Source organism: Stylophora pistillata, chromosome 6 (assembly GCF_964205215.1).
Source record: "Stylophora pistillata chromosome 6, jaStyPist1.2, whole genome shotgun sequence".
NCBI classification, from domain to species: Eukaryota; Metazoa; Cnidaria; class Anthozoa; order Scleractinia; family Pocilloporidae; genus Stylophora; species Stylophora pistillata.
This window is the reverse complement of record NC_142524.1, coordinates 26775133-26798336: the sequence shown is the minus strand read 5'-3', so window position 1 is coordinate 26798336 and position 23204 is coordinate 26775133. Positions and strand designations below refer to the sequence as shown.

The following is a 23204-nucleotide window of genomic DNA, read 5'->3' as shown; positions in this document are numbered from 1 at the left end:
CATAAAATTGAAGCCTATCCTTATATACAATAGAGTAGACTTTCTATTTTAGGGATCAAGCTCCGATCCTTCGTATAACGCATATTGAAAATGATCTGCCATCGAGAAAAGAAGATTCATAAAGTCATTTTCCTCCTTTAGAAGATCAGCTTCCATGTTTTCTGTTCGTTTAGTGAGAACAGGCAGTCTTTTCTCCACGTTTTCCATTCGTTCCTCTGTGCTCAGGATAATACTTTCAGAATTCAAACAGAATGGCTCTGCTTCAGAAAGGCACATGTTTACGAAGGTCGTCTCATCACAAAACAACCTAAATTCCGTCCGATTACTCCCTTCATGGAACATTTCCTTTACACATTCGCCAATGAAGCGGGCCATTTCAAGCTCTTCTGCACTTTCCTCGGCGTTTGTTTTGGCGTCGCCGTAAGACTCATTAAGAACAGAAACTAACATATTCATTAGGAATATAGTTGTAGATAAACAAAACAAAAATGCAAACGTCGGACCAATAAAGGGTTTGTCGCTCCGCAGAGCTTGTAATGGGACCGCCTTTCCTAGCAGGAATTCGAATTGCGACATGACAGCATTGAGGTAACTAGAATACTCAAGGACTATACCACCAAATAAATGCATACCTGTAACGACAAATGCATGAAACACGATGAGAAAGAAGAACACGTACGAGAGTTGATAGCCTACGGATTGCCGGAAAGATGAAAACAAGTAAATCACGTGTGGGTTAAAACGAATAAGATTCAGAAGCTTGATTGTCACCATAAAAACAGCGACAGCGATAGATGCATTTTCTAGGTTAAGCCAATCCAAGGCTGTGTGAAAATTCACGATTTCATAAGGATTGGCTTGAATAGCTTTGATAGTTTTCAAAACAGTTTTAGCTCTGATCATATAAAATACTACAGAGGCCACAGAGGAAATGATCATGAAAAAGTCGACTACGTTCCAAACAGACTTGAAGAACCCAAAACGTTGTCTATAAAGGTGAAATAACATAACTATGAAGTAAAAGAGGACCATTGCCATAAACAGAAACTGGCCAATTAGGAAAAACATCAGAGCTCCCGACTCAGTGCTGTACAACTCGAGTGTTTCAATTTTCCTCGAAGGGTAGGCTGCACCAGTAGCTTTGGCCTCGTAAAAGTATGTAGCGATGCTAATCAGGTTTGTATTGACATTGAAAATAGCAAACTCTAGAATTACAGCCCGAGTTTGGCGATCGAGCCATCCGTGCCCAATAGTTTCGTCTAGGACACCCTGTGCAGTACTTTCGTCATAACCCATGACAGCTACATAACCACCTCCTTCATATGAATTGTATGCCGCCTGGATGGGATCGTTGCGAAGTTTTGCTGCTGATTGGTATCGCCAAGGTTTCGGGCACAATTGGAGGGCATTTGGCCACGACGTATTCGGGGGAAGGGGCTTCCAGCCCGGAAGACTTAGATAGGTAGTGTCCTCACTGTCTGAGGAATAGTCGTAGTAGCAAGATGAGAACATTTTAGAAAGGGATCTGCAGGTATCTTGAGGGAAAAATACAAAGAAACAAAAAAATGCATCTTTTAAAATCTTTAACTTCTATAAAAGATAATGAAGTGAAACAGAGAAACAAACCAATAGTACAAAAGCCATTTTATAAAAAGTATGTATAGTATAGTACTAAGCCGGATTATTAAGAATCTCGAATGACTGTGATATTATAGTTGCTGCTGATGAATTAGAATGTATGCTTAACTGACGCTGTGCCAGTACTGCTCCCTCAGAGATTAATACTCTTTGTTCTAGAAGACTGATAACTAAATTTATTGTCATTGTGAAAAAGCAATTGATTGTTAGGGTGAATCTTTAAGCACATTAGAAACCAAGGAATAGTGTGGCCATTAGAGGTTATAATTACTACCATGGACATGCAGATACTCTTATTTGAATTGGTTCACGACATTGTGAACCTCTGATAGTCCTTCAGTTCAAAATATGGAAAAAGATTAAAAACCAATGTTCTTTTATGACTTAGTTAATCATTTCGTTGACCATTTCCAATACGATGGAGGATAGATTTTATACACATATCTACTAATTCAAGAATTGCATTTGTCTCCTCACTTTACAACAGGAGGCTTCTTCGGATTATTGTGAACGTAAAAATGATCAATTTCAACTGAGTTTACCTTTTTTAATTCTGAGCTGTCGCAACCGGGGCATACCCACCAGCATCGACATCTTGTTTGAGATGTACACGTAATTTTTTTCTTTATGTCCGTTATACCACGCCTGATTATAAATGTTTGATAGGAATTCACTCCTTAACCATGTTTCAAATCTGTGTGAATCATATACCTAAAATAAAAAGATGGCTATGAATGGGGTTGACATTGTTGTCTGCTAAGGTTGATATCTTTGTCAAATAACAAATAAACACAATCAAGAACAAAACAAAAGGCAGATCCTACAACACTATTCTTTGTTACACCTGATTTAAATAGAGGATTTTTTTGTTAAATCGAATTATGAATTTAATGAAATGTGTTCGGATTCATTCACGGAACGAAGCAGCAACCATAATTGGCCTTGCTCTTAATATATGGCCTCGTACTTCAGTTAATAGTAGCGCCCAGCTGGTACGTGAGAGGCACAGATTGGAGTTCTGTCGAAGCCAGGTCATTTGAAGGCCTCTATTTTGCAATTTCTCTACTCGCAGCTCACCTGCGGTAATTAATACTTTATTTCCAATTTTAATCTTTCTTTAAAAGGTAATTTTTTTCAAGTGTGGGAAGGCTTTTGCAGGTGTTATGTGACTGACTTTGATTCCCACTTTTCTGTCCAAAAATCCACAAATCTAAAACTCTTCAACAGCATTAGGATTGTCTTGCAAAAGGATAAAAACAACAAAAATACTTTTTACTTGTAAACTAGAAAGTGTGTTTTGCCAAAAAAGAGTCTTACCACATTGAATTTAGAGAACTGATTCCTCGTCTCCGTTGTCATCAGAAAACGATTTCCATTTTTGTTTCCATAAGATACGATAGCCAGAAGAAACATAAATATCAGATGAAGAATAATCTCTCTTGTCATGCTTGTTAACTGAGCTTCTCTTTTTGATCTCTCCCTCATCTTTTCCCGCTGATGTCTCTTAAAGCGCTGTTTGGGATCATCCCTCAAAAAATCAATTTCAATTGCATGTGGATCGATTGAAATTTCCTCTTTTTCTTCTTCAGCGCATTGGCCTTTATTCTTTCTGGTCAGTAGAAAGGAAATAACGATGACCGCTATCATAACTTTCGTGGGCTGCACAACAAAAATATCTTGTCCATTAGAAATCAAGATTGAAGCAAGCCACTGCTCAGAGGTTTCCTTTCCCCACATTAAACTGTAAAACAGAGTAAACGTTGCCGCTGCCATGGTGGTACAGAAGCAGAGAAACCAGCCTAGATAGACAAAGAAATGAGGAAGCATACAGCCGGTATCCGTTATTTCATCCAAAAGTCGATGGGCCTCGTCTGTCACTTGGTATTTTTCGTTCCTTTTCTGCCTTGGTTTGCTAGACTTTAACAGGAAGACAATAATTATGTTTATGGGAGCAATAATTATGCCACTTTGTGCTCCGATGACTATCTGTCTCCAAGAAAACTTAAATGGGCCAACCTGTATAGCACCGTCGGATTCACCACCAGTGTTATAGAACATGGCATTAGCTATCATTGCGCTAAACAGAACTGAAAGGCAACAAGAAGCTCTTTGCACACGTGTGAAGGTACTGCTACATGCTTTTCCAAACACCGACATCCACAGGTGACTGTCGACAATTTTTCTGGCAAAGCGCGAACGAACCTGAGCCGAGAAGGCGGAGTAAGTTGTGCTGTCCATAGTAACCTCTATCTGACCGTCGTCTTTCTCCAAAGCAAGCCATCTATTAATGGGGAATACCCACCTTTCCTCTGTCTGCCGGTCTTTGATGACCACAGTCTCTACAAACCAGGACGGATTATCTCCCGAATTATCGTGATCCAGAGTAATTTCTTTTATTGTACCAATGGATTCAGCCATCGCTAGAACGAAGCCGTTGATACTACCTCGTTCGAAAAACTCGCTCGTGTCCCCTTCCTCTCGCAATGGAATTTGACTCCGCTCGTTATTCTCGCCCTTGATATTAATGGTTATATTTGCTGTTGTCGCTGAATGTTTCCAAACGCCAGTGCTTATAACCATATCGTAGTAATATGTTCCTTCCTTAACAACTGATATCAATTTAGGAGGACAAATCTGAAAAGAATGATTGATTCTGGTGTGAAAATAATCCAAAATACTCATCTGAGGGTTGACATCTATCGGTAAGAAAGTATAAAGTTTGACTGCTGTTTCATTAGTAAGTTAAAAATAAAACTGTGTCAATTTATAAAGCAATGTATGAAGGAATAAAGATATCAAGTTAGGCGTACTAGCAGCCATGAACATACCTTGTCTTCATCTCTCTTGTCGGCTCTCCTTGCAAAGATTAAGACGACGAAGTACAGAAGGAAACAACAAAGAATTGTCACAAGTACTGAGATATTGCCACTTTCAGCAAGGTTTAAGAACTCAGTAAATACTTTGTCAAAGTCAATTGGGTTTGGCGCTTGGATGAAGTTTCCGCCAAAGGATGTCAAATGATTGCAGAGGCATACAAGATGCGTGGCGTTTGAATCTTGGCCGACCTATGGAGATAAATGTCATTCAAAATTTCAGCTACATTCAACGAAACGAATTTTGGGAAATCGGAAAGTGATATTGAATATGGCTAAGTTTTGACAGAAGTTTAAAAAGCCGCCTCTGTCTAGGAGTGGCTTCTCGACTGTGAAATCCCGCAATTTCGTTATCAAAAATTTTTTTTGCAATTGATATATTTTTAATACAGAGTTAATAGGTTTCCTCGTTGTGGAAAAACAAGAATGATGCTTGAAGGACTTCATAATGCACATATTTCTCAGGGGTTAAAAAACGTTGCAATTATTTATTTTACCCTGCAACCTTCCGTAGCCCACTTTTCTGTTTTCTCTGACCAGTACAGACAGCTTGATTGGGTGATGGTTAAAGTGTAGTTAACGTCTGTTTTTGGGTCATATTGCGGAAACATAGTTTTAAGGAATCCTGTCGGTGGTGGATCTTTAACGCCAACGCATGACCGTCTTTCGCGACGATGATCGAAGCATGATCTTCTTTGCCTTGAATGTGGACTTTCATTCTCAGAGCCTTTGAACAACAGGCCCACGTAAAGGAAACCCGGCTTAGAAGGCGTCACTGTGACTGACCCATCTCTGGTAAAGCAGGTTGTATTAACAACTGTTTGGTTGTTACATGAAGACTTGAACGCAAACGTAAATTTGTGGTCGAAGTCGTTCATCGTTGGTCGTTGTCCAAATTTAATCCGCAGTTCAATTTGTATTCCTGCTATGGCTAAATCCAACTTCAGAGAGACAGGGACGTGGGCTAAGTCTGCGTAGTAGCTTCGAACTGATATCTCGTTAGGCTTAAGGAAATAATGTTGTGTCCCGTTGCTGGAGTTTTTGGGTGGGTTAGAAATCGGAATGACGATCTGAATGTCGTTATCAAGATTTGACACATTTATCTTTTCCGCGCTGGTACTTTTAAGCTCGAGACTTGTGACGCTTGATTTGATTTTCTTGCTACTATTGTCCCAGGTAAAAGGGTTAAAATCAACAGCCTGCATCTGAAATAGAACACACTATCTTAGACTCTGACTCTTCAACTCTAACACCTAACTCTTGTGATGACTTCATCTAAGGTTGTTGAGACGTCAGTTGCGATTACTGGGACTTCATACATGCAAACAGTCGAATACATGATAAGAAGTTATATGATAGGTTAAGTTGTTTGAAAGTATGGCAAATGAAATTACGGTATTCCTGGGATCCTTTTTAGTCAATTAAATGAGATTCAGTAAAGGAATCATGAATTTTTTATTGTCGATGAAATTATGTCCTCAAAAAAAAAAACAATTTACGTGATACGACTTTACTGCATCTTCCTAAGGTCAAAACGAAAACTGGCCAAACAATTTTGCAGTATTCTGTAGCAGCTGATTGGGACAGCTTTCCTAAGTACATTAAAAACATAACCACTTTTTTAGAGATTTAGATGTTAAATCACATCGTTGCTCACTAACTAAGTTTTAGAGTTGATTTTTCTCTAGTTGTCAATATTTTAGATTTTTATATTTATATTTGAATATAAGTATCCGATTTTTATATTTTAAGTTTGTATTTTAAGGTTTTTTAGTATATATTTTTAGAATTATTTATAGAGATAGAAGTTCTAGAGAGCATTTAATTATAGCTACACGTGGGTTGATACCAGCTTTTACTACGGTAATAGCTGATCCATTTTGTAGGGTAAATAAAGTTTCTTTCTTTTTTTTCACTTTCTAAAACTCAGATAATATCAATAAAGATTGCTCTAACATTTTATCACACGAATAAAGTGCATGCAGTTTAATGCCTTAACGAACAACAAAACGTCATTATCACCGAGCGATTACTTATGTCTTTCGTCTTTTATCATATTTGATAAGGTGAACTGAAATTAAGATAAGAACAGAATGTTACCTTTGCATTTATGTCACCACCGCCTATATTTCCGAGGCTGCTCGGGAGTTTGAATTTACTTGGTCCATCTCCCATGCTGAGTCCTTTTGCATCATTAGCTGTGACCTTCTTCAGAGATATTGCCAAGTTTGGAGTTTGTAGGACCAGATCTTCTGATGGAACTAAGCGGCCAAAGAAAGCATCACTCATGCTGTTAAGTTTTTCAGAGGCCTTTTTAACAAACTGGAAAGAAAGAAAGATCATTGTAAGCCATCACGTGTTTGTATAAAGACCTTTCGATTTCTTAGACTCGTAGTTTTCCTGGGCTGCTCTCACAACACCATCAACCAAGTCGTCTAAAATTGTGGTAAGAAAAAAAAAATTCCAGTAACGGAATATGTGGGGAAAGAAATTTTCAATGTGGAAGTGGTGTTTCCGATTCTACCTCTTGAGAAGGTGGCGTAACTAGCGATCTTGTGTCATCTTGCCCCGAGCCTGCAGCTGTCTTTAGAACATTTGTGAGACAGCCTGTAACACTTGTAGCTGTTTGTTCCAACGCCGGTGTAAAGGGCTCTTCTGGATCGTTGAGGGTGGAGATCATTATATTTGCCGTACTTTCAGTCAGTCGCATTGTCAATTCCTGACGAAAAAAGAACAACACCCATTTATTATTTTACTCTTTAGGCTATTGATAATTGCAGGTAAACGGACCACAGTGCTGGAAAATAAAAAACCGGCCGTTCATAAAATATCTACTTTAACCCAAGCTTCTTAATTAGGTTTACTTGTGAGTTTAAGTTCGTTACTTATCTTGTTATTATCTACAGGTCAAAATGTTTCATTAGTTTGTAAACAGGGGGAAAGAAAGAGCCCATTTTTGTCCATCGCAGCATGTGGCTTCATTGGTCGGTCGGCAGTCGAGTTTATCTACTATTAGGGAGGCACTAGTTATTAAACACCGTCAATATTTCAAATTTGTAAGCTGTAGCCTTCCAAAACGCATTCAATCTCAGGTTAATAGACTTGCAGCGGGGAATCAGTACGTTTCGCAGTACCATGCACAGGCCACAACTGATTTATCGTATCTGTTTGCGATAAAAAGTGTAGAAAAAAGGGGAAAAAAACTATACTTCTATGGCGCACCATGTTGTTGCTGCTACCGTCGACGTCAACCTCAGCCCCCATGGCTAAACTCACCACGGACATAACCATTCGAGACATTTCAAGACTCTCTGGTGTTATGGCTGTAAACTTCGTAATTAATGCGCTGGATATCTACCAACAAAAAGAAATGTGTCGAACATATTCAACGCTCACCCACCACATAAGATGAAAAGAATCGCAATAAAAATGTGTAGTACTACAGCAAATAAGAACTTTGAAAAAGCAAAACAATTGATTGAACTTTAGCAGGGTATTTTTAACATACCAAGGCTTTGTCTTTGGGGTCTAGTTGTAGTCCACACTCGTTTTTCTCATTGGCAGACTTAAGGACGGATATGCCAAGTTGAACAGCTTGACTGAGTTCCCCTTTGTTGAGAAATCCATCAAGCTTATTACCTTCCAAGACTACAAAACCTTTTAACTTGATTGCAACGTCCTCGGGTGATGAAACACATAGATCGAGGCTAGATGATGGCTTTACCTGCAAAGAAAAAGTTTCAGAGAAGAAAATCAAAGTTTTGTTTCGGCGAAAAATAGTTCGTGGGCGTTTGAATTAATATTACATATATGCGATGGATCTTAGCCACGATGCTGTAGAACTGAGGGATCTTGGGAGTTATAAACTAGGAAAACTTAAGCGGTTAGCAGGCACAAAAAAGAGTCAAACATAATGTTTTATATAGATCAAAATAGGGAAACATGAAAATTCGCTGCTGAGTAACAACTCTCCTTCGCAAAAAAACATTTATCGATAGTCTCAATTACTACACCTTGATAGATAATTTCTGTTCAACAGCTACTCCAACTGAATTCTTGATAACAATAGTAACTTGCAGTTGGAAATCATTTTCCGGCGATCCTGCTGGTAAAACTGTTGATACAGACGAGGGTGATGTGCCATAGGATATTGGCTCCTCTCCAAGTGAGAATTCATATGTTAGCGGTAAGCTCGTATCCTGCCAATCGAAGCACTTGAAAGTAAACTCGGTCTCCAATGAAACACCTTCAGATGCAGACGGCATGCAATAGCCATTATGTGGCTCTCCAGCCGTTTCAAAGAGTAGCACAGAAAAACCGTATGTCCCCTCCCAAGATGTTACAAATAATGTGAGATTGTATTTTGATCTGGATGACAATGAATTCTTCTTGATGATCATATTGGTCGCATTTACAGCAGTTGAAGTCATATTGGGTAAAATGGGTATGTTTACCCAATTGTCTGAGCCATTGAATTTGGACAGGCGCCATTCATATTTGGATCCATTACAGGGAGAATTAAGACATTCTGATGTCACACGGAACTTGTTTGAAGCAGACACCACTGGGCCGCAATCCACGAAGCATCTAAGAAAAAGGAAGGAAAAATAAACAAGTAAACCACTAAAGAAAAACATAGGCCCAAAATAGTAAATAATTTTGTTTCAAATTGGACAACGCGCTCGAATAATGTGTTTCAGCTGCAAAGTCATAGGACTCTTTTAAACCAGTACCTGCCCGTCATTAATGAGCAATTCTCTGATAGCTGCGCATCACGTTAGCCAAATTTTGACAAACCTAATGAAGCTCTGAATCCCATTTGTTGCAAGGTTTCAAAGGTCTTGCAAGATTTTGATTTTACCTTTTGAAAAGGCAAAATACCAATATCATTGCTTATTACCGCTTCTTCTTTCCACAAGTAAAAATAATCTTATCTTTATAATTGATCGCCAAGTTTTAAAAAAAATCCAGTTTTACATGCATACGCGCGCTTGTTTTGAGCTACTCATGCAATTCATCGAACTTAAGAAAAATTCCTAAGCTATGAATTATTTGCTTGTGAACACTGATTGTTTATACTTCGAAAAACTACCTGAGAGTAACCTGAGGTACCTCTCCAGCAGCTATCGCAAAGGACATTTCAGTAAAGGAACTTCTCACATCCTTGGACACACTCAGTCGCAGAAAGTAAGTCTTATCTATTTCAAGTTTACTAGGTTCAATTCTTATCACTGTGGAGTTTATATTTCTCTCGCCACGAAAAGAATCGAAACAAGTGTTGCTGACAGAGGTATCATTCCGACAAGACCAGGTGAAATTTAGCCCAGTGTGTATTCCAGGGCCAATATCAGCATCGTAACTCAAGGAACCATCCACAGTTGCAATGTTTTTGTATCCCCACCGTACACTGCTTCCTCCATCGATGATGGCTCGCACTGGAGCTGCAATAACCTCGATGAAGCCATAATCAAAAGCATTGAGTACCTGTGGGGATACTGGATCCCCAACTGTAATTGTTGCATTGAATTTGACTTGATAGATGCCAGCTGGTACGGATCGTCTTTTTATTGTCCACTCTGTCGTCCCTTGACTAACTATAGTTTCTAAAGCCGACTCGGAGACAGCTAGCTCCATTTCAGAAACCACACTCCATTCAAAGGTGCTTTTCAGTACAATTAAATCGTTATGCAGACCCTGTATCAGGGCTTCAAGGACACTTTTGACTGAACGCTGCACTGGTGTGGCGTGATACTTATCCTTTGAAATGCTTCTGATGGTCACTGAGAAATCTCCTAAGAATGTTAATGGAAAATACGTTTGCATGTATTTTTCAACCTTAAAGAAACAACAATTTCCTTCTATGATTTCTGAGGCTCAGCTTACTTGGTTATCAAACCTAGACACAAATGCCTCAAAGTATTCGTACTTACTTGTTCGGCCGTAGGAATGCCTAAAACTTGAAATCAGCCACGTCCTCTAACATTGAAGTTTGAATTGAGTCTTACCGTCAGCCTCACATGATATCCCATCTCCAATGTAGTTTTTCCGGCACTCGCAGCTAAAGGATCCCGGATTGTTGAAGCAGTAAGCAACTCCATGACAGTTATGAGTCGATATTGCACATTCATCGATTTCTGCAGATTTGTAAAAATGTTGTTTAAAGCTTTAACACTGATCAATATGTAACAGATATTGATAACAAGAAAGGATACATTTGGAACAGGCAAATATTTCTACCGAGGCAAGTTGTGCCATTTCCTTCATATCCTTTAATACATGTGCAGTCAAAAGATCCAATTGTGTTGTTACAAACCGACCATGGGTCGCAGTTGTGCACATTTGTGGTACATTCGTCAATATCTACATGAAAAAATGAAACATGCATTTGTTCCTGACAGAACCAGAGATTACTATCAAACTTAATTTAAAAAAACGAAAGATTAATTGTTAAAAAAGGGACATGGGTAATAGAAATAGTAATAATAGTAATAGTAATAGTGATAGTAATCAAAGTTTAATTTCTTTACGTGGGACATGGTTACCCATATTGCCTGAGCCAGAGGCTCATGTATGAAACGCAAGACAACAACTCGCCCATCCCACCCCAGGGGAGGACATCCATCACACAGTAATCTCGTGCGTGAGAAATTAACGTCTCCTACCCCTAATCCTGCAGGAGACGGGACCTCCATTTATTCGTCCCTATCCGAGAAGAGAAATGTAAACCATTTCTTGATGTTATAGAAAGGCAGCATATTCTTCTCAATTATTTTAAGAACTTGAGTGCTGGTCCGTCCGGGGCTCGAACCCTCGACCTCCCGCACATCAGGCCAGCGCTCTATCCATTGAGCTAACTGGGAGGCGGTTGACACCTCAACTACCGTTGAGGTGTCAGACAGACAGTGTATCCAGTCTTATGAGTATCTAAATTCTGTTGAAACCGTTTCATCGACGTAATTTAGAAGTTTACAGGGAGGCTTAGCTATTAATTCTTTCAGAATGTAAACAATATACTCCGTAGCGGTAAGCCACGTACCATTGCAAAATCGTCCATCTCCAGAGTATCCAGGTAGGCATCTACAGATGAATGATCCATATCTATTAGAGCACTTTGCTTCAGGAGCGCAGTCATCTAGTTCATTCTTACACTCGTTTACATCTGTAGTTTAAAGATCATCAAGAAAGGGAATAAAAGCTTGCATTCATAAAGTGAAAAATGAAGTTTTCTTCTATCAAATTGGGAAAATGGCCATTGTCTGTAACCATAAACAAAGTGTTGTATTTTATTTCAAGTTGAGGCGAGGAGGCAGGGATTTTACAGAAAACAGAAACAGAAACTTCAATTCTTTAACGCGCTTACTTGTTGAGGCATGTGTACAAGTTCTCTATATGGTGATTAGTGAACTCTTCCATTTCTTGAAACAATTTTAAAATTGCAAATCTCCATACCGAGTTAAAAAACAAAAGGTAATCGTTTGTCTCACGATGTGGTCACATAGGATGTGGATCGATGTGATCTTCTTCAGACTCCATACTGAGTCTTGAAAATCCAGCAAAGAATAATTAGTACGCATTTATTAATATTAGCACGCACTATCTTTCTGCATGCGAGACGAAATTAATTCAAGAGTTGTATTAAGAGCAACACTTTCTCTCTCAAAATAGCGGTAGTTATTCATATGCTGGTTTTATAGAGCCAAACTCAAACAAATCTTAAGTGTGCGAGGTGTCTTTGATGCCAATCTAGTTTTCCCCGTGCCACTTATACCAGCCATCTCTACCCGTTGGATCGTTACTGATAGAACGATCTCGTCGGCGTTAGAGACATTGTTTCGCATAAAGGCTGATAGTTTCGAAAGAAACTGTTTGGGGCTGCGTCGGTGGGAGTAACGAAATAATTTGGATATATCAACAAAGTTGAAATGGTAATTTGGCCACCGTAATTTATTCTTGTTTTTCTTGTTGCCATGTTCCCACCAATAACGTAGCTCCATTTTCTGCCTTTAAAACCACACACAACCCACAATTCCTCTATTCGCTCCGACGAAGGGCTAACGCTCGAAACGTCAGCTTTTGAAATCGTTACGGTGGCCAATTTACCATTTCAACTTTGTTGATATATCCAAATTGTTTCGCATACCCTATTTAAATTCAGAGATAAAAGGTTTTCGACGGTTTTGTAAAAAATGATCATCATTCAAAGTTATCTATAATATACCCCATTTGAGAAACTGGGAACGATGTCAAGGTATCCTTTGATGTCACAAGAAATGAGGGCTACATAAAGAGATAAAGTCGCGCTGAGCTGTATAAATATAAATGTATCAGTTCGGCTTAAAAGAATTCATGCACATGTTTCTTTGAAGTCATCTTCATCAATTTTACATGTGCGGATGTTTGACTATGGACTACGGACCTCTTCCGAGAAGAGAGCCAGTTTTCGAGAGATAGGCTCGCTGAAAACTGGGAGCTTCGGGATACACATACTTTCCAAGAAAACATAGTGGAGCATATTTCTGTGCTAGTGAGGAGGTAATGAGTTGGCGATCTTCAAATAGTTATCTTTTTTTGGCACAAAATTTTCTCGTCCATAACTCTTTCGTACGTCGGAAGAAGAATTCCATTTTCCTAAAGATCAAAACAACGCAATCATATCTTGACATAAACATTACGTCTGATACGTCATAATTAATGATTACGGGATATCACTTTTCTATAGAGCCGGATATTACCGGTTTTAGCTGAGACAGATTTGATCACATAGAGTCAATCGTATATCATACCAAAGCAATCAAAACCGTCTCCTGTAAATCCTTGAAGACAAATACAATTGAATGAACCCACTGTGTTGTTACAATGCGCCATCCCGTGACAATTATGTGTCTGCTCTTGACATTCATCAACATCTGCAGAAATCGTTCAAGATCACGTAAGTCCCTGTGTTTATCTACCCTGCCTATCCTATCTAACCTTATGTCTTTCTGTCTGTCTGCTTGTGTGTCTGCCGACCTGTGCTTCTTTTATTTCCGTCAGAGAGAGTATAGAGATCGTACTTCTTCCTAAATTTCTAATGGCCTGTGCGTGTTTCCTTACAGTAATATAGTTTCTATCTGACCACTTGCAGCCCAGAGGCTGAATTACGGGTGCAGTGTAAAGTTGAGAACAAACGTCAGCATATCAGGCGCCTCTGGCAGCCGCTTCAGTCTATCGATCTCACCTTCCCACCCATCCCACCCCAGGGGAGGACATCCATCACACAGTAATCTCGTGTGTGGGAAATTAACGTCTCCTACTCCTAACCCTGCAGGAGACGGGACCTCCATTTATTCGTCCCTATCCGGGAAGACTAGAATATCTAACAATTTCTTGATGTTATAGAAAGGTAGCAAATTATTCTCAATTGTTTTAAGACCTTGAGTGTTGGTCCGGCGGGGCTCGAACCCTCGACCTCCCGCACAACACTCCAGCGCTCTAGCCATTGAGCTAACCGGGAGGCGGTTAGAACTAGAAAGCCGTCGGACAAATTCGTGCATTTGTTGTATTACATTTGTTTTGTGATTTCAGTTCTACTTCTCGGTATAAGGCTCCCTGTTTCCGGATATTTTCTCTCATAAAGGTAGAAAAGAGTAAACGACGTGCATGACCCAAAGGTTCATGAGTCACGTGGCCAACACCAAATGAGCTATATTGGTTTCCCCGGCATGCAGTTTCATGATCACTGTTACTTAGTCAGAGCTGATGGTGCTTTGACTCGCAGGAAGGAGAACCCATGAACCTATCATCATGGCTGTGCGGTGTAATGCAAGGATAGCTTCCATTGGGCAAAGGAAGATTACAACCTCATTTGGGGTTTACATCATTTTCATTCAGTCCGAGATGCGGTTTAGTGACATCTTGATATAAAAGCTTATGTTCAACTGTTAACTTTACCTGAACATCCGAACAGCTCCACCCTCATTGCAATTCCCCCTTTCCAATTAGTTGGGCGAAATCGGATGTAACGTCCCGTGATGGAGGGATTTAAGGTGTGGTAAACTACTGTCCACCTGTTATCATTTCCATCAAAAGTCTTGAAAAACAAAAGCAAAATGAATCGTTACTTTCTTCGATGGAGAAAAATATGATATTGAAATTCCTCGTTGATTTCTGAAAATTGTTTATTAGAATCTAAATAAGTGAAAAATACGTGTAAGTGAAGATGGCAGTTCTAAGTCAGCTTGGGAAGGTGGTATCAACAGTCGTCATGGTGGGAGTAAACAAAACAATTTCGTCTAAGATTGTGATGAAATTTTGTGGGCCGAGGCCAGGAACGTGTTCGATAATTGAGTCAGTTTGCTAGACATAACGTCTCGTAGTCACGTTCGACGCACTAAAAACTACTATAAAACGAATACAAGAATTGTAAAAACGTGTAAAATGGTATATAAAAAGTCACTTGTAACAATGTAGCGGAATTCCAAATCGATTTCGATCAATTACGATCCTCATCAGTAGTACTCCGCCATGTTTAAAATACTCAATACTTAAACATGGCGGAGTACTACTGATGAGGATCGTAATTGATCGAAATCGATTTGGAATTCCGATACATTGTTACAAGTGACTTTTTATATACCATTTTACACGTTTTTACAATTCTTGTATTCGTTTTATAGTAGTTTTTAGTGCGTCGAACGTGACTACGAGACGTTATGTCTAGCAAACTGACTCAATTCGTCTAAGATGCTCCTCTAAAAAGGTGCTGACGTGGTACCTTAAAAGATGATTTTCTTCCTACTGATGATATATCTAACTGACCGCACTCCTAGCCTCTTTAAGAGGTTTAAAGAATATTTTAGCAGGTCTTGTGCAACTTTTCTATCACCGTGCATGAATTGGAACGATAAGAGGAAAAAAACAATCAAACCAGGGTATTTCTGACACAATCTAAAGGTTTCTCTTACAATACTAGCTTTCTTTATGGAAAAAGAAGCGTCGTAAGCACTCTAATGTACCTTTTTTACTATCTCCCCTTGTGCCATGTAATAATGGAAGTTAATTTCGTCGTTACCATATTGTAGATTGAAGCTGGTGACCCACTTACTTCCGGTATTCAGTCCTTGTGTGGCAACTCTCGTGACGATGGCGTCGTTTTTCTGCAAATCAATCTGAAGCCATTGGTCCACATTGTTTTTGGATGGCAACCACGTTCCCGCTTTCGCTTTCAGTCTGCCCATTTTCGCCGCATGAGCTGCTTTCAGTTCTGAAGAGGCACTAATTTGTTCGTCAGAAATGACACCGTTTTCCATACCAAAAGGGTCTTGACATTCTTTATATTTTCAGAAAATAAACACAAAGTTTTAATTGAGAGCACATCTGCAAATACCTTCCTCATGGTTGTATTGCAGTTGCTACTTCAAGTAAATCTAATAAGTCTAAAAAGTCTAAAACTGAGATATAAAGGGAAAAAAAAAAGGTGCCGACCTCGAGATATTAATCAACTTTTAAACTTAAAGAAAAAAAATAGTGTTGTTATCATTTTATTATTGATTTTAGAAATGAAATTAGATATCATGAAGGACTAAGCAATGCATGTGATATGTGAAAGGGAGCTGATTGAATTCTAAGCTAAGTTCACGTTTTAAGGGGAAGTAAATAATAGCAAACCAATAAGCGTTAGAAAGATAAAATGGAAAGTGAGTTTTGCTGTTCGTACGCCTTAATGTTCAAGAGATGAAATGATAAACATGTTATGTAGAACATAAGATAGGTAGGTAATTTTAAATTTTTTAAATTTTTATCATGTAGTCTTAATTTTACGCAGAGCCTCTTTTAATACCAGCCTATGGCTGATAGGGCTACCCTGCCTAAATAAAGATGACTTGACTTGACTAAACAAGTCAAAATTCAACTTACCTGAACATCCGTACAGCTCTACTCGCATTGATATCGTAGTATGCCAAGCTGTTGGTCGGAAACGGATGTATCTTGCTCTAATGGGTGGGAAGAGGTCATGATACACGACAGTGTCTCTGTCTGTGTTTCCAACGAAATTCTAGAATGAAATCAACACTGAAAACTTAAATTTACTACCTATCCTACATGTACTGAATTCGATGACCTTAGGTTGGCTCTACTCGGGGAGCCAAATTTGAATCCACCGTGTTGAAATGGTCCTTAAATATCCGTTAGTGCTATTTTGTGTGGAAACAGATTATTTTACGATAAAGATAAGGTCATTGTTTAATGTTAGCCTTTACTAGAGAATATAAATTATTTCTGAAATTCTGACAACACAATTTTGTTGTCGTCATTTAAACTACTTTAATTTCCGTCTTTGAGGAACGAAAATATTTGAGAGTTAATACTATTTTTATTTTTTATTTTATTCTCAAACCTTGGCTTCCCTGTGTCCGCGTTCTCTATAAATGTGGAAGTTTACTCCGTCGTTGCTGTAAGTCAGAGTATAGTTGGTTACCCAATGAAAAATATTAAGGCTGTTCCGTCCTTGTGTTGCAACCCTAGTTACTTTAATGTATCGACTAATCAGATCTATCTGCAGCCACTGGTTTTCATTATTTGTGCGAACCACCCAAGCTCCTGCCTTGTAACCTGATGTTACTTCTTTAAAGTGAAGTCTACCATTATAAGCAGCTTCGTTGTGATCCCACTGAGAAGAGGCGCTAATCTGACTGTCGGTGATAGCACCGCTTTCCATCCCTTGAGCTTCTGCACACTCTAAGTAGAATTAATGCTTTGTATAAAACACAAATCTCATGGTTGTATTGCAGTTGCTACTTCAAGTAAATCTAATACATGCCGTAATATTTTCGGTTGTCAAGTATTCATACAGGCCACGGTTTTGAATGAATGCGAAAAACGCTTTGCTGTAGCTATGATAGTGCATTCGGTTTATGAAAGAAAAAGAAAAAAAAAAGAAGCCATTAGGTTAAGAAGTATAATCGCAATGAACTAACAAAGAAGTCAGGAAAGTTTCGAAATTATTTTGCAAGAAAAATCCAAAAATGTCTGTAATGGCCTGAGTTCTGAGCTTTATCTTCGATCTCCATCACTTTTATTAAATTAGTGTTTTCGTAGATAAGAACTGAATTAGCAAAACACTTTGGAAGCATTTGCCAAAAGAAGTGTACAAATCGTAGCCGTCAGGAAGAAATCCCAGTGGTATCATCCATTAATTTGTGAATTATATCTAAATCGTTTAAGGCTTAAATTTGAGCGAACTAAATTATAAGCTGCTTTAGAGTTTCCTTAAATTTTGCGTGTAAAATCAAATGCCACCATTATATAGCCGAATAAAAGTTGCACTAGCATGCAAACTTACTAGCGGCTCCGTAAACCTCGACTCTAAGGCAGATTCTGCGTTTCCAAGTAACTGGTAGAAAACGAATGTATCTTGCATAAACTGGAACGTCCAGGGGATGTTGGTTAATTGTGTGGGATCCACCTTCCCTATGAAATATCTATGATAAGGAGGAAAATACTCCATCAAGTTTTAGAAAATCCATTGTACTTAACGAAAGATTTTGAAAACGATATAAATTTCTGAGAGCTCTAAGGAACAGCTATTTTCTGTATTGTCGAAGAAACTGAGGTGCAGATTGTTAAGGAACGTACCCTTTCAACCTGCCAAAAAACGGTACAGATTCTGTTATGCTACGTTGGTGATATATTTACCTCCCTACTCCAAGGCGAAATCAACGCATAGCATTACTAATTAAAAGGCCAAAAGGTAGACATACAGTTTCCTAGAGCACTCGAAAAAAAAAAAAAAAAAAAAAAAAAACGGAAAAAAAAGAAACAGGGAAGCTCCCTTTTCTAGACTGCCTGCGTAGCCGTGACGAGAAAATAAATGAACATAAGGTTATAGGGGAACGACATCACACAAAGTCCTAAAATCAGGATTCTAAGGAATTGTATAGTAAGCAACACACCACACAGCTTATCCGATGAAACCAAATACCGCGTAAAACCAAGAAAATCAATAGAAATGACTTACTTCAACGAAATGTCCCCTCCCCCTGTCTGCTAAAATACTGAAACGAACGGCAACGACTTCCGTAAATAAACCGTACAATAAAAGTACGTCTATAACTCTCGTGTGTATGGTTCCTTCAACCAAACGATTTCCGTCACCCACAGACGGATTCAAGGCGTAGTCATTTACTTCCTCAAATAGTAGGCAGATAGAGCAGGTTAAACGATCAAATGCTCCAAACGTAGAGTCGTTTAGGTCAGTGAGATGTAGGAACCTCAACGCAAGACTGTCCGAACATGAATTAGCGACGAGAAATGGTGTCGTCAACAATCGCGTTGTTAAATGTCATCCAGTTACGAACCACACTTTTGACAGGAACTATGGGCGATGATTAACCTACAGCGCTAACTATCTCCGTGGACGTTCTCTGGTTCCTAACTAAGAGCTAATCCTGGGTTCAAATTGTTTACTGTAAGATCTTGCGATACAGCGTATGATTAAAACGACATTTTGGCTCAAATCTTACCAATTCTGAGCCATCAGCATCCTTATAAGCGGGCCAGTTGCTCTCATAGGATTTAGAGAACTCTAGCTTGAAGTCAATCACCCACTGATTGCCATTGACATCTCCTTGGGTCGCAACAGCGCAGACTTCAAAAATATTCTTGAGATCTACTTGAAGCCACTGTTTTTCATCATTTTTTTCAGCGCACCATCCATCTCCTCTTGTACCATTCAGACGTCCATATGATGGTAGGTCGTTGTCCCTGTGGCTTCTTGCCTTCATGAAGCTGTCAAGGATGATACTTGAATTGGAAACTCCAACAGCATTTCTGAGGCAATTATCAAGGGTTTCTGCGTCCCAAAAACTTCGTGTTACAGTTACTCAAAATTTTTCTTCTTTATAATTGTTTACTATTAGGGAATTATCTTTATCGACTATTTAAAACAGTTAACTCATTTTTCGCATCATTTTTATATAAATCCTTAACAATGCTTGGAAATAGAACGCGGAATCATTTAACAGCAGGCTGCGCTGTTCTCTGTGCCCGCTTTTCACATTATGTTAAAAAACATATTGGCTAGAAAAAATACACAACTTTCAGTTGTTAACAACAATGGCGACTTAGCTTTAGGTTGAGTATCTTAGAAGGAATTCCTTGTTCTAGGGATATTCTGTTTTGTCAAGAATTTCCAATGAACCCTCGTCCGTTAAATAGAATGAAACAAGGAAATCACTGAGTAAGAGAGGAACTGCAGCAAGGGAAAGAGAAATTAAATTTATTTACCGGTTTAGAAAATATTCGATATAGCTCTCGCTCTCTCATTGGTAAATAAACATGGCTTTCACGTCACACTTTTTTGTGTGTACTTCGCGGCAAAACTTGTTACTATTTCAGGGGCCACTGCGAGATTCATAATGTGACTTTTAGTACAATTATAAAAGGAAATGGGGGAGGTTTTGTACTTTACATTTCTCACTCCTTTGCCCAAGGCTCAATAATTTATCGATTATGGGGTAGATTAAATACTATCGTATAAGTAAAACAGAGTGGCACAGGTCAAGAAAGTTCTATTTTTGCACGTTATCGAGCTTTCAGAGAGATACAAAATAAAACGACAAACGCTCATGATTTTATTGCTTGATTACATAAAAAATCTCTTGGAAAAAAACGGTTTGATATTAAACATGGAAATTACGTTTCCATGGCCTTAATGGCTTGAGAAATTCGCTGTGCACAAGGTTAATATATTTTAGCTTGGTATCCTAACTTCAAAAACACCCTGTGAAATGCCTTCTCCAATTTTGACGTCAAAGTTTCCTTTGGTACAAAATGACACGAGAAAAACATACCTTCACTCGTTAGACCTCTACTAGTTAGCGCAATCAAGACTTGAACCTACAGGGGGAAGAAAAAATTTTTTTCCAAGCTTAAAAAATAGTTTTATCTCTCAGCATATCGGAATATAAGGTTGACATATGTAAAGGTCGGCATGCTCACCTGTAGCAAATTCAAAAACCTTTGATAATTCATGTTGTCGCTTTTTCCTCCGAATCCAGGCGCAGGTATAATTTGGATGTTGATATTGTTTACATAACTCTGATTATCTTAATCTTTTCGCCGACAGACTGGTTAAAGTCTCCCCGCTGAGATTTCATTTAAGAAAAACAACTAATCAAAGTTGAAATCAATTTCGCAATGGCCATGAAAAAAGTATATTCTAGAAATACTAGATTAGCTATTGAAGAAGAGAAACTGCGTAATCTCATTATCATGCTTCAGGGATGTTGTTTGTCTAAGATTTTCAATCGAATAGTAAGTCATTCCTGAAAAGTAAAATAAGGGAATATGAGACACAGGCGTGCTGAGATCGCAAATTTGTGAATATAAACAGGAGGTTCCAGATTACACTATATTCCAGATTACACTGTATTGCACTGTACTACCTAGGCTAAGAGCATGGTTACTGCTAAGGTTAATACACTAGAAATAGATAATCCCTTTCAGACAGTTATTTTGGATATTTTGACAAAAGGGAAAGCAGGGGTTCATCAAGGCAATTTTCAGCCTACGCAGTCTCCCGCAAGCAGTTTTTTTCTAAAAAGAATTATTCATGAATAGCCATTATTTCTTGAAATAAAGTGTTGTTTAGGCGTTTTATTGCGTCCCACATGGTCGTTACGGTGATGAAAGCTCGATTGCTGCTTATAAGTCAATATTTCGGCGGGCTTCTGCCTGAATAGCCTCTTTTTAAGGGATATATTACGCTATTATTTTGCGCCCTGTGCTCCTCCAGTTTGACACTTAAAAAAGGTGACATACTGCTATTGTTCATCATCGTAATTAGCCAGGCGGCAAAGGTCGACGGGCACAAAGTGATTTACTCAGTTACGTTCCTTTGTGGTTGGGGTGAGTTGATTACCAGTCAACAGGTCGACATTTCTGCTTTGATTGTTTCCGTAGAGTTTCAGAAAATTTCAGGGTATCTTCTCTCGACGTAAAAAAAAAGCTTATGGTTACATACTGCCTGTTTAAAGCAATAAACCTGAACAAAAGCTAACTCTCTTGCGAGTTATCAGCAAAATCGACAGAACACAAGCATAAAAACTTCTCAGGAAGGGTAGTGGGGATATATTTATTCCTCGAGCTTTTGCAAGAACCTTCTAGTTTAAAAATGCAAGCTATTCTTTTCCCTTTTTGGTCACCAAATCTGCATTGTCTTCAAAGGCGTCCCACTGCTGAAGATGTGGGAAACTGAGAATGAGAATCGCAACCTCTGTTCTCAACATCATGCTATCGTCTTTGGGGTGATACAAAGGCCGAACTTTTAGCCTGAGTTCATGGATTATCAAAGTAAATGGTGTCTGTTGCCATAGGCCGTAAACTAAAATGACCTCGCTGGTTCTTTTCTTCATTTCGCTCCATTCTTGATATCAAAATACACCTGTGTAGACCTTAAAAGTCTTGGAATTAAAGTTTTGGAATCGACATGATGAGAACAGTCCCAACGCTGAAATGATCATGTTTTTTTTTTTTTTTTCGCTTCATTGTTGATCAAAATACACCTTGAAGACCGCGCAGACAAATATTAAACGCAAGGAAGAATAATCAACTTGAAAGAAACGGGCTTTAAGAATGGCTGCCTGTAAGGATCGAGAATCGTCCGTCAGCGACCATTTTGGTGAATTGCTCATATTTTGCTCAACGATACCCTTTGGTAAACTGTTTTCAAATATCAAGTTTAAAAGTTCCGACGAGTGCTAATTTTTCAGAAATTTGCGAAAATTTGAAAACGCGGTTTAAATGCGGTTTTCCGCCTGGCAAATTGTCCAAAATTCACTGCAAAACCCAAGCTCCGTTGAAGGCTTAAAATGAATTCAGTTAACACCAAACTTCACACGTTTTAAGAAAAAGTCTTCCCATTCATTTGTGTTATGTTAATTTTTCCGTACACAGCTATATTGTGATTTTTTTTTGTCCCTTAAGCAACACCCTCAAAAAGTGCTGTACATGGGGCGAAAAATAGGTAAAATTTAACGCGATAAAAGTATAACTGGTACATAATTTTTTAAATTTTTAACTAGATATTCGTAATAAAATGTCATTATTCAATACCTGAGTAAAATTTGAGGCTTTGAATCGGAACGCTACCTTTTGAAAATACCACAAATGTTTGTGTCCTGAGCGAGCAAAGACATATGTTGTGTAAACAAACGCTAATCTAATTATTCCCTGCCAGGTAGAAAAAGGTTTTGAAATCAACTTTAAGTTTGGAAATGTTTAGCTATTATGCCACAAGATATTAGGTGAAAGGGAAATCATGCATTCAGAGTTGCGTGAGAGCAGAAAGAAAATAAAATCAGTGTCGAAAATGTACATACGGTTGTTACATCGATCACCATTATGCAAATTACGACCTCAGCTGTAGGAAAACTATGATATCTCTTGCTCATTTTGTTGAACGACTCTTAAACAATTCAATGGTTGTTTTTCATATATATATAGAGATAATATGTATATATTGATCAATAATTCCTGAGAATGTAGGGGGAGAACAGCATACTGTACAAGCATTTCAGTGTACCAATGCGAATTATTTCTATTTATCATAACCGACGTCCGATCCCAGCAAACACGCACCACATGAGACCCTAAATGGGCTGTCATAAATATACCAAAGACTGAAAAAAACAAAAACTTCACTCAAGGTCTGAT

General features: G+C 38.5%; 2 protein-coding genes across 2 annotated transcripts; both read right to left on the bottom strand.

Annotated features, from left to right (window-relative positions):
- Window positions 1-15: 15 nt before the first annotated feature.
- LOC111336834 (polycystin-1-like protein 2) lies at window positions 16-17228 on the bottom strand. Its single transcript, XM_022942998.2, has 19 exons — window positions 16888-17228; window positions 16407-16545; window positions 15506-15819; window positions 14442-14580; window positions 13295-13417; window positions 11548-11670; window positions 10749-10871; window positions 10517-10645; window positions 9604-10303; window positions 8525-9098; window positions 8020-8235; window positions 7734-7865; window positions 7036-7230; window positions 6612-6833; window positions 5009-5716; window positions 4467-4703; window positions 2956-4272; window positions 2181-2349; window positions 16-1535 (listed from the first exon to the last, which is right to left on the bottom strand). Exons 1-19 carry the CDS (start codon window positions 17206-17208, stop codon window positions 49-51), a joined length of 7368 nt encoding a protein of 2455 aa, XP_022798733.2. The 5' UTR covers window positions 17209-17228; the 3' UTR covers window positions 16-48.
- LOC148729189 (retinoschisin-like) lies at window positions 17228-20382 on the bottom strand. The gene is made up of 3 exons (XM_088725476.1): window positions 20342-20382; window positions 19013-19341; window positions 17228-17971 (listed from the first exon to the last, which is right to left on the bottom strand). Exons 2-3 carry the CDS (start codon window positions 19271-19273, stop codon window positions 17816-17818), a joined length of 417 nt encoding a protein of 138 aa, XP_088581602.1. The 5' UTR covers window positions 19274-19341; window positions 20342-20382; the 3' UTR covers window positions 17228-17815.
- Window positions 20383-23204: the final 2822 nt, after the last annotated feature.

Coding starts and splice junctions, on each gene's coding strand:
- LOC148729189 (XM_088725476.1), bottom strand. CDS start 19,273: ATGAAGGCAAGAAGCCACAGGGACAACGACCTACCATCATATGGACGT. Junction 17,972..19,012: donor ATGCTGATGGCTCAGAATTG/GTAAGATTTGAG, acceptor TCCTTATCATAG/ATATTTCATAGGGAAGGTGG.
- LOC111336834 (XM_022942998.2), bottom strand. CDS start 17,208: ATGGAAAGCGGTGCTATCACCGACAGTCAGATTAGCGCCTCTTCTCAG. Junction 10,872..11,547: donor AGATGGACGATTTTGCAATG/GTACGTGGCTTA, acceptor TTTTTCATGTAG/ATATTGACGAATGTACCACA. Junction 10,646..10,748: donor AAATGGCACAACTTGCCTCG/GTAGAAATATTT, acceptor ACAAATCTGCAG/AAATCGATGAATGTGCAATA.